This window comes from Acinonyx jubatus, chromosome A1 (genome assembly GCF_027475565.1).
Source record: "Acinonyx jubatus isolate Ajub_Pintada_27869175 chromosome A1, VMU_Ajub_asm_v1.0, whole genome shotgun sequence".
Classification (NCBI taxonomy): domain Eukaryota; kingdom Metazoa; phylum Chordata; class Mammalia; order Carnivora; family Felidae; genus Acinonyx; species Acinonyx jubatus.
Genome location: NC_069380.1, coordinates 84,002,916 through 84,017,537, shown reverse-complemented (window position 1 = coordinate 84,017,537; position 14,622 = coordinate 84,002,916). Strand labels below are relative to the sequence as shown.

General features: G+C 35.3%; 1 protein-coding gene across 1 annotated transcript; it reads right to left on the bottom strand.

Annotated features, from left to right (window-relative positions):
- Window positions 1-5,854: 5,854 nt before the first annotated feature.
- LOC106974626 (olfactory receptor 2T27-like) lies at window positions 5,855-6,790 on the bottom strand. The gene has a single exon (XM_015071881.2). The coding sequence runs from the start codon at window positions 6,788-6,790 to the stop codon at window positions 5,855-5,857; it is 936 nt and encodes a 311-aa protein (XP_014927367.2).
- Between the last annotated feature and the right edge of the window lie 7,832 nt (window positions 6,791-14,622).

The following is a 14,622-nucleotide window of genomic DNA, read 5'->3' as shown; positions in this document are numbered from 1 at the left end:
TGACTGCAGTGGTTGTTGCAGTGGCGCCCACTGCCAAGGTTACTGAGTCCTTGGCAACTGTGGCTGCAGGGGAGAGACAGATGCGGGAGGAGTTTCAAGCTCAGGAGGAGTGGGGAGGAAGCTTGGAGAGTCATAAAGAGGTGGAAAGACAATATCATCCTCCACGTTTCCTTTAAATATTAAAGGAGCGGTGGGCAGCGTCTTTGGATCCCTGGGTGAGCCTCTGGATAAAGTGGCTAAAATATTTGCCTGGATCTGTTTGCTAATGATAAATAGCAACCAAGGTGGGGGGTTTCGGCCAATTTCAAGCCAGGAGTTGATGTATGGAAATTGTTCAGGGTGGCCTGGGTTCCCAGTGACTACTAGCCAAACCTGCTGCACTATTTGAGCATCTAATGTTCCTTCTGATGGCCATCCTACATTGAATATGGGCCATTCTAGTTCACAAAAGGTCCTTAACTTCCTCGGGGTCATTTTCACCCTGTAATCACCTGAAAATCCCTTTTTAAAATTTTGAGCATGATCTCTAAAATCATAGGCTTACTCTGTTTTGATCCCATCATTAATTTTTTTTTCTCATGTTTGGCGTTGCAAAGAAAGACAAAGGGAGGTTATCCCCTCGAATGAGAGGACCAATCAGATACTCCTCTTGTCACATTACTGGGGGAAACTTTAGGTGAGGTTTGGTCATAGCAGACTCAGCTTTGTGACTTGTGATCAGAATCTGATCCGATACCACCCTAGACCTTATAGGCTCACCAGGACACAGGAAAGCCCATTCAGACTCTGTAGACTTTTGGGGACCTTAAGCATGCCCGTCCCTGGAGCCACAAACTCAAACTCCACTGGCAAGCCTGGCCAAGCTGCACATTCAAACACACACACACACACACACACACACACACACACCCCAAAGTCTATTACATTCCTTCCTGCAAAATTCTCTACCTGTGAGACCTGTTAAGGCCTCCAGGGATTGATCAGGTCCCCCTTCTACTCTTTTGGGTGGGTCTGACTTCTTTGGGCCCTGGTCTTACCAGTTCTGATGTCAGGCCCAGGTTCTCACCTACCAGGTGTCTTTGAGTTTGGTGGGAACAATGGAGCAGGGCTGGCCCCAGGCAACTGAGAAGGAGACTGCCAAAATTCAGTCAGGGCACACCTTCTCCCTTGCGATCCCTCACTCTGTCACTGCCTCACTGTTTTCCCAAACTGGTGGCAACAATAGGCCAGCGTGGTAGGGTTTCCTGGTCTGGGAACCAAGTATGTTAGGGAACCAGGCTGGAACACTGGCAGAAAAACCAAGAGGCACTCAGAGATCTTGGTGGATTGGAGATTTATTTAACACCAGTGGGCCCAGAGGAGACTGTTTCTCCAAAGGTCTGAGCCCGGAATGCAATTGGGGAGAGTAATTTACAGTTGTCAGCTTCCATATCTGTGGGGGTTTTCGCATGCACAGAAAACAAAGGAAGAAGAACCCGGAAGAGGTGTCTCTAAGCTAGAGCCCAGAGTCTATTTTAGCCCCATTGGCCGTCTTTGGCATACTTTATTTACTTCTCCAACAAAATAAGATAAAATATGTGCATTCTGTTGTTTTTGGATGTAATATTATATATATGTTATGTCTATCATATGTAATGTATTGTTCAATACCATTTTTTCCTTATTGATTTTCTGTATGGATTATCTATGCATTAATGTAGGTGGAAAGTTAATTTCCCTGTCTTCTGTTAATATCTGCTTTATGTTTGTTCTTGTTCTTGTGTCAGGTTCATGGTTATTTACAATCTTTTATGCTCTTGTTGAATTAATATTTTTTATCATTATATAATAAATTTATTTTCCTGTTGTTACAGGCTTTCCTTTAAAGCTTATTTTTTTCTGACATAAGTATTGCCACCTCAGCTATATTTTTGCTTACATTTACATGTTATGTTTTTCCATTTGTTAAAATTTCAGTCTGTATGTGGATTTATGTCTCAAATAAATCTCTTGTAGGCAGTATACAGATAGGTCCATTTTTTTAACCAATTTAGTCACCTTATGTCTATTTATTGATCATTTAGTCCACTTACATTTAAGGTAATTATTGGTAGTTATGTACTTATTGCCATTTTGTTATTTTTGTTTATACCTTTTGAGTTTCTTTCTTCTTTTTTCTCTTCCCTTGTTGTTTGATGATTTTCTTTAGTGTTAATCTGGAATCCCTTTCTCTTTATTAGTATTTTTTTTGTATATATTGCAAGTTTTTGATCTGTGGTTACCATCAGGTTCATATATGATATATTATGTATATGGTCATTTATGTACTTTATGGTCACTTAAATTTGAAGAAATTTTATAAGCACTAAATTTTTACTACCCCTTCTACATACATTTTATATATTGTATGTCATATAGTGTGTGTGTCTGTGTGTGTGTGTATTTCACATTTTTAAAATTATGAGTGTTTTGCCTTTTTAAAATATATAATTGACTTTACTATTTATGTTTTAACCTTTATACTGTCTTCCTACGTGATTACTACTTTTATTATGTGATTGCTTCAACTTGAAAATTTTAATTTTTATGGTTTATTACATCTAGTTATGGCCTTTTTGTTCCATTTAAACAATTTTATTTACATTTCTTAAATACCAGGTTTAGTGGTGATGAAATGCTAACTTTTGCTTGTCTGGGAACCTATTTCTCCCTCGATTCTGAATGATAACCTTGCTTGGTAGACTATTTTTGTTCTAGGTTTTTGTTTGTTTGTTTTGTTTTATTTTTTTAACATTTTAAGTATATTATGACTTTCCCTTCTGTCCTGCTAAGTATCTTCTAAAAACAAAACAAAACAAAACAAAAAACAAAAACACAAAACAAAACAACAAAAAACAGATGATAACCTTATGTTGTTCTGCTTGTATGTAACTGTTTTCTTTTCTACTGCTGCTTTTAAATTTTTCTTTTCATAATTACTTTTTGTCATATTAATTATTATGTATCTTGACTTGGACCTCCTTTGGTTCATCTTATTAGAGGTTCACTGTGCTTCCTGGACCTTGACACCTGTTTCCTTCTTATGATTAGGGAAAGTTCTAGCTATTATTTCTTCAAGAAAGTTTTCTGCCCCATTTCTTTCTTTTCTTCTATGATCCCTATCGTGCGAGTGGTATTATGCTTAATGATATCACAGAATTCTCTTAACCTATTGTATTATCATTATTGTTATTGTTATTATTATTATTATTATTATTATTATTATTATTATTTACTTTGGTGTCAGGCTTGGTTTATTTCCATTATTCTGTTTTTCACATCACTGACCTGTTATGCATTCGGTAATCTACTACTGATTCCCTTTACTGTATTTTTTATTTCACTTGTTGCATTATCCAGACCCTATATATATATATTTTTTTCTATCTCTGTGTTGTTCTCAATGAGTTCATCCACTTTTTTCTCAAGTCCAGTGAGTATCTTTGTCCATTACTTTATTTATCAGACATATTGTTGGGATGCCTGCGTGCCTCAGTCGGTTAAGCATCTGACACGTGGTTTTGGCTCAGGTCATGATCTCACGGTTTTGTGAGTTCAAGCCCCACATCAGGTTCCATGCTGATAGTGCGTAGCCTGCTTGGTATTCTCTGTCTCCCTCTCTCCCTACTCCTCCCCCACTTCTGCTATCTCTGTCTCTCTCAAAATAAATAAACTTAAAAAAAAGACCTATTGCTATCTCTACTTCATTTATCTTTTTTTACTTTTTTTTTCTTGTTCCTTCATTTGGGACATATTTCTCTGTGTCCTCATTTTGATTCTTTGTGTTTGTTTCTATGTATTAAATAGGTCAGGTATATTCCCTGGTTTTGAATGTAGTGGTCATGTGTAAGAAGATGTCCTGGACTGTCTTATAAAGCATTTCCCTGGTCACTAGAACCAAGTGCTCCAGGGGTGTCCACTCTGAGGACAGCATTCAGTCTCCTGTTATAACTGAGCTGAAATTGCCTTCAGCTCAGCTCTCTGCAATGACTAACTTTGCTTCTGTGGGTGCAGTGGGCATTTCTTCATCCCTGAACTGATGAAAGACATGAATGAGGCCGCTGTGGGCTTGCTGGTGGGGAGGGCTGTCAGCCTAGCTGTAAGCAACTAGTCACAGTTGTGACTGCACCAAATGGCAGGTCTTTCTCCCTGCACAGGCTGCTAAGACACAAAGTTGTTAGAACTGCAAGCATGGTGGTCTGTGTGGATATCTCCACCTGCCCCCCAGGGCAGGAGCCATTTTAGAAAAATGCATACCAAGGTGAGAGGTTTGGATGATGCAGGTCTTCAAGGGAATACCAAGACAGGGTGCACAGTTATAACAAGTTTGATGGAGAGTGCTATTGCTGGATCCTTCAAGCCTCTAGGTATCTTGGCCATGTGAGGGGAAAATATATGGAACCTGCTAGCACTTTTGTTCCTAGAGAAATCTAAAGGTCCTTGCTCATGCCCCCCCCCCACACACATTCTAAGATTAGTCAATAAATCATCACCATACCAGTTTTCAAACTGCTATTTCTATGCTGTGTCTTGGGCTGAGTTATTTAGTGTTATGACTCATTAAAAGTGTGGAATTCATTGGCTATTACCCATCAGCTACCCTAGAGTTTAGCCAGCTAATTTTCAAGCCCCTAACTTTAAGCCCCACTGGTTTTGAAAGTGAAAAGTTATGGGGAGACTTCTTCCCAATGCAGGTCTCCAGGACCAAGTGTGCCTGGTGTGGAGTCTGATCCTCTTGCTTCTTTATGCTTGTGATGTTGCTTTCCTTTCCTTTCCTTTCCTTTCCTTTCCTTTCCTTTCCTTTCCCTTTCTTTCTTTCTTTCTTTCTTTCTTTCTTTCTTTTCTTAATTTCACTGAAATTCCTAACCAAGTCTTTTCCTGTCTTTCCCTTTTTGATGTGGTCTTCTCTCTATGATTAACTGTGGAATATTTTTCTTCCAGTTGTATCAAGGTTGTTTTCTGAGATAGTTGCACGGATGTAGCTATTACCTCACTGTGTCCATGGTAGGAGGCAAGCTCCAGATACTGCTATTCCATTCTCCTCTTACATTTCTCTAAACTTGCTACTTCTAATGCCAAAGTCAAGAAATCTGTGTTCAGTTTGAGTCCCAGACATTGATTCTTATTTTATTTACAAGAAAACTTTATAATGTCAGAGATTTCAGAGCAAACTTAATTCTGAAGGAAAAAAAATATTAACTTTTTTCCTAACTTAATAATGTCACAATGACATTTATAAGTAAAGAAACTTGCATTGGAATACTAGAAAATCATACATGAAAATTCTCTTTACATAAAGCCACAATCACCTTGGTTTCCTGAAACCACACAACATCATGTTGGTATTTTGTGGGAGATACAGGAGAGAAGCATCAAAGGAAAAGACTTTAAAAGGGAAGGGAAGGAGAAAGTGCAAGGACTTAGGACATGTTTACACAGCTGAACAACACTGAGGCTCATAAGGAACATCTAGAGCCATTAACATTGGCCAGGGCTGGATCCTCCTTCACACCTGACCCTTCCTGGTGTTATAGAAACCAATTAACTTGAAATTCAACCTTGAAAAGCTAAACCATTAGATTGATTAATACTCTTGCTTAGCTGACTTTATGCATGTAGTCTTTAGCAATTATCCTAATAAAAAGAAGCTTCATTCTGGAGTCGGGGCCTCATGCCTACTCGAGAATGAGGACCTTCACTTAACCGCACTTTGTGGACTCATCTTTTGCCTCTCTGTCCATACTCCCTGCAACAGTATTTCAAATTGGTTTTCAACTGTATCTTTTCCCATGCTATACATATATCCTTTTCACAGCTGGGGAGCAGTTTTCAAGCACTAAAATGTCACACATTTTCCCATAAACTTCCTGAGAGCTGCCACCACTTCCTTGTTCCTCAGGCTGTAGATGAGGGGGTTCAACATGGGGGTTAGGATATTGCTGAACACAGAAAGAGCTTGGTCCTGCTCTGCACTATGGGAGGAAGTGAAAGTCATATAGATAAATATGTTTGGGCCAAAGAAGAGACTCACCACAGTTAGATGAGAAGAACAAGTGGCCAGAGTTTTTTCCCTGCCTTTGACAGAGTTCATACGAAAGACAGTGAGGAAGATGAGAGTATAGGAAACTGTGATGAGACTGAAAGGTACAACAAGCAACACAATGCTTGTCACCACCACCACTAACTGGTACACTGAAGTGTCTTCACAGGAGAGTTTAATGAGGACTGGGACCTCACAGAAGAAGTGGTGGATCTCCCGTGACCCACAGATGGGAAAATGCATAGGGTAGACTGTATGGATAAATGAACTTATAGAGCCTCCAATCCAACAACCTAAAACCATGTGCATACAGAACCTGGGGCTCATAATAATGGGATAACGCAATGGGTTGCAGACAGCCACATAGCGGTCATAAGCCATGAGAGTCAAGATGAGGCATTCTGACGTTCCCAACATCAGGAAGAAGAAACTCTGTGTTCCACAGCCAATCCATGATATGGTTCTTTTCCCAGTAAAATAGTTAGAAGCCATCTTTGGAACAATGGTGGAAGTTAATGTCAAGTCAATGAGGGAGAGTTGACTGAGGAGAATGTACATGGGCGTATGAAGTCGAGAGTCTCCCCAAATTAAGACAATCAAAAGTATGTTTCCCAGGAAGGCAAGAATGTAGACAAAGATGATCATAAAGTTGAGGACAATAGAATGCTGAAATTCAGGAAAGAGTCCCACAAGGATGAAATCGGTTATTGAGGATTTGTTTCCACCCGCCATGCCTCTAAAACAAATGTAAAAGGGCTGGGGGACAAATCAAATGGATTAGAACAGCTCACATTCAGTACAAGTCTGATATCAATATGTGGATGTAAAATTTTATATCTTTTTCTCTACCTTTAGGATTTCATAATATTTACTATCAGAGATATTTTACTATTCATTGCTGAGCAATTGCTTAAATATTTCTTAAATAGATAAATTACAAAAAAATAATCAACTTCAGTGCCTTTAGTCTCTGTTGAGTGTATTTTTTCTTTTTTTTTCTTTTTCTCTTTTGTTTCTTGTTTTCTTTCTTGCTTGCTTGCTTGTTTCCTTTCCTTCTTTTGACTAGAGAATCTTCTAAATCTATGGATACATTTTCTACAAATATGAACCTAAAATTTTATATGTTACATCTGATAGTTATGGACCCTAGTTACTAACTCTTGTATATTTAGAAGAAAAAAGAAAGAAAAATCAAATTAATTCACTCAATTTCACTTTAAAATTACAAATAAATTATTTAATAAAATATTAATGAGATATCATATTAATTTATTTTGGCTAGTTATCATGGCATACATATAGGTGTGAAAATTGCCAGACTTTTGACCTTCTTGGAAGTCATAAATTATAATTTATTATAATAAATAATTATTATTATTTATTCAAAATTAATATAAATGTATTTACTTATATAATCATAATATATAAGTTAAATTCTTATAAATTATATAATTATTATTGGTTATATAATTTTAAATATATTTTAAATATAATTGATTATAATTATTATTGATAAAATAACTTAAAAAGAGTATTTGTATGACAAATACCCTCAATACATTTGCATTTCTGGTGAGAGCTAAAGCTGTTTCCCTCCATGAAACCTTACTGAAAGTAGAGTAAGACACTCCAATCTAAGTAAAACAAAGTTGTACATGTGGAAATTCCATGTGCATCAGTGTTTCCCAGCAGATGGTGTTGATGAAGCACTCACATCAAAACACCTGGAAATCCTGATCTCCATTATTAGAGAAGGAAACTTAGGATGGTTCTTTTCTGTATGTGTATGTTTAGATTACTTTTGTGACAAAAATGTTTTAGTTGTTCACTTAGTCATAAGTCTGCTGAAATATAAAATAAGAAGCTAATTATTAATCGTTTTCCATCCTTAATGAGCCTAATCACTAATATTGCTAAAATTATGTTTATATTATTTCAGGAAAGTGACAAACTATTTCTTGGAAAATCTGCACCATTTATTTAGCTTTCATTCTAAATTTATTAATTTTTTCAATATATATTCAATATTATATTCAAATGTTGAAAAGGAGGCCACCATGAATTAGGACATGGTCTGTATCTTCAATAAACTATGAGTTTAAATATAGAATTATTTATAACAACAAGTCACCAAAAAGTAAAATATATGGCTCTTGTAGGGTGATATATCAACACAGAGAAAGATCTGAGTAAGATGAGGGTGGAGAATGATGTAACATGTAATTTAAGCTTTATCCTGTAATTGAACCTTAGGATCCAGCAACTCGTGTAATTTTAAAGGCTGAGGAAATGGTTTGTTTGTTCTGACAAAACTTACGTTGCATAAGTGAATGAAAAAAATTAAAATTCTTACACAAATTATTCAAACAATTTTGAACTTACAGTTGTAAGTTTTCAATTTTTTCATTCTTTAATTACCTCATGGAACTATTGTGTGTATATTTATATTATGATGCATGGCGCCGTCTATCGTATTCTTCACTGAGCTGAAAAACTCATCCCTATCGGCATTTCGTGTTGAATTCATCTGTCTGCTAAAAACATCTTACCATTTTTCTATAATAAATATAATAAAAGGACCTCTGTGATTAGGTGCGTGTGAGGCATGACACATTCCAAGTGCTCAAAATTTATCTACTGTTATTATAAAGATCAGCAGCATTGAAGCAGCCCTGTTTTGCGATTTGTTTTGGATCTGTACTCCAACCTTAAATTATACAAGCCAGATAATTCTTCAAGGTTATGAGTAAATAGCTTCATAAATTTTAGAACGCTAGTGGCAAATAATATAAACATACAGATAATACAGTAAAAGATGCAATATTTAGTGATTTTGGAACCAAATATTGAGTAAAGAAAAATAATCCACATGTGTTTCATCCATTGTTACTTAGTATTTTATGTAACATCTTGTAAATTCTTTTCAATGAATAACTAGCTCCCTGGAAGTGGGGAGCAAAACTATTGGTTGTGTGTGAGGAATAAAAAAATATGAATGATAGTACAACCAGACTACAGACAATAATTTTTTGAATAGAAAAATCTACTGTCATTTACTAAAATTTTTGAATTATTTATTAAATTTTCCCACAATAATAAAACAATTTTATTAATTTAACTCAATTGAATAACTTTATTGATAGACAACTCAATATATTTTCATTATTTCTTTAATATATAAGATCAATCTACTCAAAATGAGGAGTGAAATGTTACATTAACTATAAGGTTTTACTGACCTTTCAAAAAGTCTTGTGAATTATGGACATTTATGTCATTTTAGGAACATAGCATGCCCTTATTGTTAGCCTGATTTGAAGTTATGTCTATATAGATATGTATAAGGAAAATTAAAATGAAATCATAACTCAGTAAATAAAGAGTTTTTATAAAAGCATTAGGATAAATTCAAGAGATTATCAATATATTAACTTGGTTACTGAGTGTAGACACATCTTTGAATATATCAGCTTTGAGTCTAAAATTGTAGCAATTCTCATTCTTAAATGTTTTACTTAACATCATGAATGATGCCTGAACCATATTATGTCAGGTTTCATCATACAAGATTATTTATAACACAATAATGTAATTAATATCATTCAGGCAGTCAAACACAAATTTTATAATTCCATACAGCTTTATCTTAGACCTGAATCCTGAGTACTATGAAGTACTCATTTAAGACTGTCACATATTTTTCCTTTTACAAGTACAATCACCAAAGTCTGACATCTTCGAAAATTAACAATAAATATAAAAATTCCCTACAGAATTTTAATTACCAGTTATGGTTCAAAATCTTTTTTTTCCTGCCAGTTTAATATCTACTTCAAATTCTACTTATCTCCAGACACTTCTGCTTCTTGGATTGCTGACAAATTTTAGATATTCCATGATCAATTGTATCTTCTCACTATGGAGCATTTAGCTATTGTTTTGTGTAAAAAAATAAATGGAATTTCCTTGATGTTGATAGAGAGATATACATTTTGGTAATAAGCCCAGTGACTATGATTCTACAATACTATGTATATTAAATACTGGTTGGTATATAAGCTACGTTGTAACTTGGTAGATTGCTTAGTAATATGTCATCACATTCTCCAGAACTTTGTAGTGCATTACCTAAGGGAACACAGTCCCCAGCCTTTAATTAACTTTGATTACAGAAAATAATAGTGAACCCAACCTTGTGCTCTTCTACTGACTCACTAAAGCCAGAAGGTATGCCCATGCTCTGAACTCTCCTGCTTCTTTTTTTCTAATAAAAAGAGAAAGGCACATATTGGAAGTCCTAGAAAAACCATTAGGCAAGAAAAGATATAAAATTCATCTTAATTAAAAAATAAGAAATAAAGCTGACACTCTTCAATTAATAAACATATTTATTAAAGTTGCAGGGTAAAAGTCAACATACAAAAATCTGTTGTGTTATATAGACTAACAACAAACAATTTGGATAAGAAATTATAAAACTGATCACATTCACAATTGCATCAAAAAGAATAAAATACCTAGGTACAAATTTAACAAAGGAGATGAAAGATCTGTATGTAGAAAACTATGAGACATTCATGAAAATAAATGAAAATGTTCAAATAAATGGAAAGATATTATTTTATGGATTAAAAAATTAAAATTGTTAAAATATGCACACCCCCAAAGCAATCTACACAGTAAACATAATCCATATCAAGACCTACAAATAGCCAACAGACATAAAAAAATGCTCAACAGCACTAATCATCAGAGAAATGTAAATTAAAACCAGAGTGAGATATTATTGTTAAATGTCTGTCATAAAAAAAAAAAAAGAAAGGAAGAAAGAAAAAAAGGAAAAAAGAAAAAAAAAGAAAGTATATCCATATTTGGTTGGGTTTTGGAGAAAAGGGTGCTTTCATGCATTGTTAATGGAATATAAATTGGTCCAACAACTATGGAAAACACTATGAAGATTTCTCAAAAAAATTGAAATACCATATGATCCCACAATTCTACTTTTAGATATGAAACAAAGATAATAAAAAACCCACTATTGTTTTAAAAAATATATGCACCCCCTTGTTCATTGTAGCATAGGTACAATAACCAAGATGTGGAAAAAAATGTGTCTATTAATGGGTGAATGGATAAAGATACATACATATATATATATATATATATATATATATATATATATATAATGAAATGCTACTCAGCCATAAAAGAAGGAAGAAATCTTCCCACTTGTGATAACATGTATGGATCTTTTTATAGATGAGTTTTTTATTTTACAGTTGGGAGTCTATACTGCCTAATCCCATTTCAGTATTTTATTAATCCCTCTAATTTTTCCTGTCAGCTTGTTTTCTGTATTTTTGAGTCTGTTTATGTTTTTGGTCTTTTTTTTTTTTTTTTGCTCATTTGTTTTGATTTTTAGCTTCCACATATAGTTGAAATTATATGGCACTTGTCTTTCTGTCTAGCTTATTTCACTTAGCATAATAAACCGTAGGCCCATTCATGTTCTTACAAATGCAAGATCTCATTCTTATTTGTGGCTGAAAAATTTATTATCTATCTATTTATCTATCTATATATCTAATCTATCTTTCTAGTTAGTTCTTATTAGTTAATATTATAATATAATATTGGTTTCAGGAGTAGAATTTACTGATTCATCACTTACAGATAGCACCCGGTGCTCAAAACAAAAAGTGCCCTCCTTAACACACACCACCCACTTAGCCCATCCTCCACTCACCATCTCTCCATGAACCCTCAGTTTGTTCTTTACAGTTAAGAGTCACTTATGTTTTGTATTCCTCTCTCTTTTGCCCCTGTCTCCTATGTTCATCTGCTTTGTATCTTAAATTCTACATATGAGTGAAGTCATATGGCAGTCTTTGTCTGACTTAATTAATTTAGCATAATGCACACTAACTCCATCTACTTCTTTGCAAATGGCAATATTACATTCAGTTTGAGAGCTTAGTAATATTCAATTGTGTGTGTAATATATATACTATGATATATATGCTATATTGTAATATAAACTATATTATCTTTGTGTCATATATATATATATATATATATATATATATATACCACATATATACCATATTTTCTTTATCTATTCATTGGTCAATAGATATTTGGGCACTTTCTATAATTTGACTATTGTTAATAATGCTGCTTTAAACATCAGGGTGCATTTGCCCCTTCAAATCAGCATTTTGTATCCTTTGGGTAAATACCTAGTAGTCAAATTACTGGGTTGCAGAGTACTTCTATTTTTAACTTTTTCAGGAATCTCCATACTGTTTTCTATAGTGGCTTGAAGAGTTAGTATTCCCAAAAAGAGTGTAAGAAAGTTCCCCTTTTTCCATGTCCTCACTGGCATCTGTTCTTTCTTGTGTTGTCAGTTTTAGCCTTTCTGATGAGTAAGAAAGAGGTGGTATGTCATTGAGGTTTTGATTTATATTTCTTTGAGAATCTTTTCTTGTGTCTGTTAGCCATCAGGATGTCTTCTCTGGATTATTCTTGCATTCTTGGAATATATTCCACTCAACCATGATGAATGACCCTTGTAATCTATTGGTGAATTGCAGATATTTTGTTGAAGATTTTTCATTTATGTTCATTAGATGTATGTTTTTCTTGTAGTGTTAATATTGTCTTGCTTTTTATTTTTTATTTATTTTTTATTTTTTTTTTAATGTTTATTTATCTTTGAGACAGAGAGAGACAGAGCATGAATGGGGGAGGGTCAGAGAAAGGGAGACGCAGAATCAGAAGCAGGCTCCAGGCTCTGAGCTGTCAGCACAGAGCCTGACGCGGGGCTCGAACTCACGGACCGTGAGATCATGACCTGAGCCGAAGTCGGACGCTTAACCGACTGAGCCACCCAGGTGCCCCTTGTCTTGCTTTTTAAATCAGGTTAATGCTGACTGAGTAAAATATATTTTCTCATCTATTTTTTGGAATAGTTTGAAGAGAACAGTTATTAGCTCATTAAAATATTTGGTAGAATTTGTGATTTCTTCTGGTCTTGGACTAGTGTTTGTTGGGAATTTTAAATTATTGATTCAATTTTATTACCAGTATTTACTGTATTCAAATTGTCTATTTCTTCCTGATTTACCTCTGAGTTATTGTACGTTTCTAGAAATTTATCCTTGGTCTAGCTTGTCCAATTTATCAGCATACAATTTTTCACAATAATGGCTTTTGTGTGTGTGTGTGTGTGTGTGTTCTTTTCTATTACTTTCATTTTATTTCACCGTTTTTCCCTGAGATTGATTATTGACTTTACTGTGACTTTACTGTTAATGCTTGGATTCTGTTATCTTTATTATTTTTGTATTTAATTTTATTTTTCATTTTTTATTTATTTTGAGAGAAAGAAAGCAGGGAAGGGACAGAGAGAGAGAGAGAGGAAGAGAGAGGGAGAGACAGGAAAAGAATCTCCAGCTGACTCCATGTTGTCAGCACAGAGCCCAGTGTGTGGCTCAAACCTGTGAACCATGATCATGACCTGAGCCAAAACAAGAGTTGGGCGCTTAACTGACTGAGCCAGCTGGACACCCCTGTTCTCTTTATTTTTTGTGTATCTATTATTGGTTTCTAGTTTTGGTTAGCATGAATTTAATAGATAATATCCTAAATATGTAGATGACTATATTAAGTTGATAGTCATTTAAATTGGCTAACATTCTAAAATAACTTCATTTTTACTAACTCTCTCATTGAATTATATAGGTTGTCATCTTTTATTTCTTTTTATTTTGTGAGGCTCTTTGTTTTTTTAGATATAATTGATTTTACAAATTTTGTCTTTCAAATTTTTTCAAAGTTAATTTATTTATTTTGAGAGAGAGAGAGACATAGAATGGTGGAGGGGCAAAGAGGGAGAGAGAGAATCCCAAGCAGATTCTGTGTTGTCAGCACAGAGCCCAGTGCAGGGCTTGAACTCACAAACCATGAAATCAGACCTGAGAAAAGATCAAGAGTCAGAGGCTTGGGGCGCCTGGGTGGCTCAGTTGGTTAAATGTCCAACTTTAGCTCAAGCCGTGATTTCATGGTTCATGCATTTGAGCCCTCCATGAGGTTCTGGGCTGACAAGCTCACAGCCTGGAGCCTGCTTGGGATTCTGTGTCTGCCCCTGTCTCTCTGCCCCTCCCCAGCTTGTGCTCTCTATCTCACAAAAATAAATCAATATCAAAATTAAAAAAAAAAAAAAGGAAGATGGCAGCGTAGGAGGATGCTGGGCTCACCACCTCCTGCTGATCACTTAGACTCCACCCACACCTGCCTCAATAACCCAGAAAACCTCCAGAAGACTAGCAGAATGGATTCTCCAGAGCCAAGCATAGATGAGACGCCCACGGAAGAGGTAGGAAGGTTGGAGAGGCGGTGCACACTACACGGACTGGCAGGAGGGAGCTGGGGCAGAGAGGCAGCCTGCCAGCAAAGCAGAGCCCCCGAGTCTGGCTTGCAAAAGCAGAGGGGTCAGACAGAGTGTGTTCTGACAGCAAGAGGGACTTAACATCTGGAAGGTTATAAGTTAACAGCTATGCTCA

What these genes read in the sequence shown, in the direction of transcription:
- LOC106974626 (XM_015071881.2), bottom strand. Translation starts at nt 6,790, where the DNA reads ATGGCGGGTGGAAACAAATCCTCAATAACCGATTTCATCCTTGTGGGA.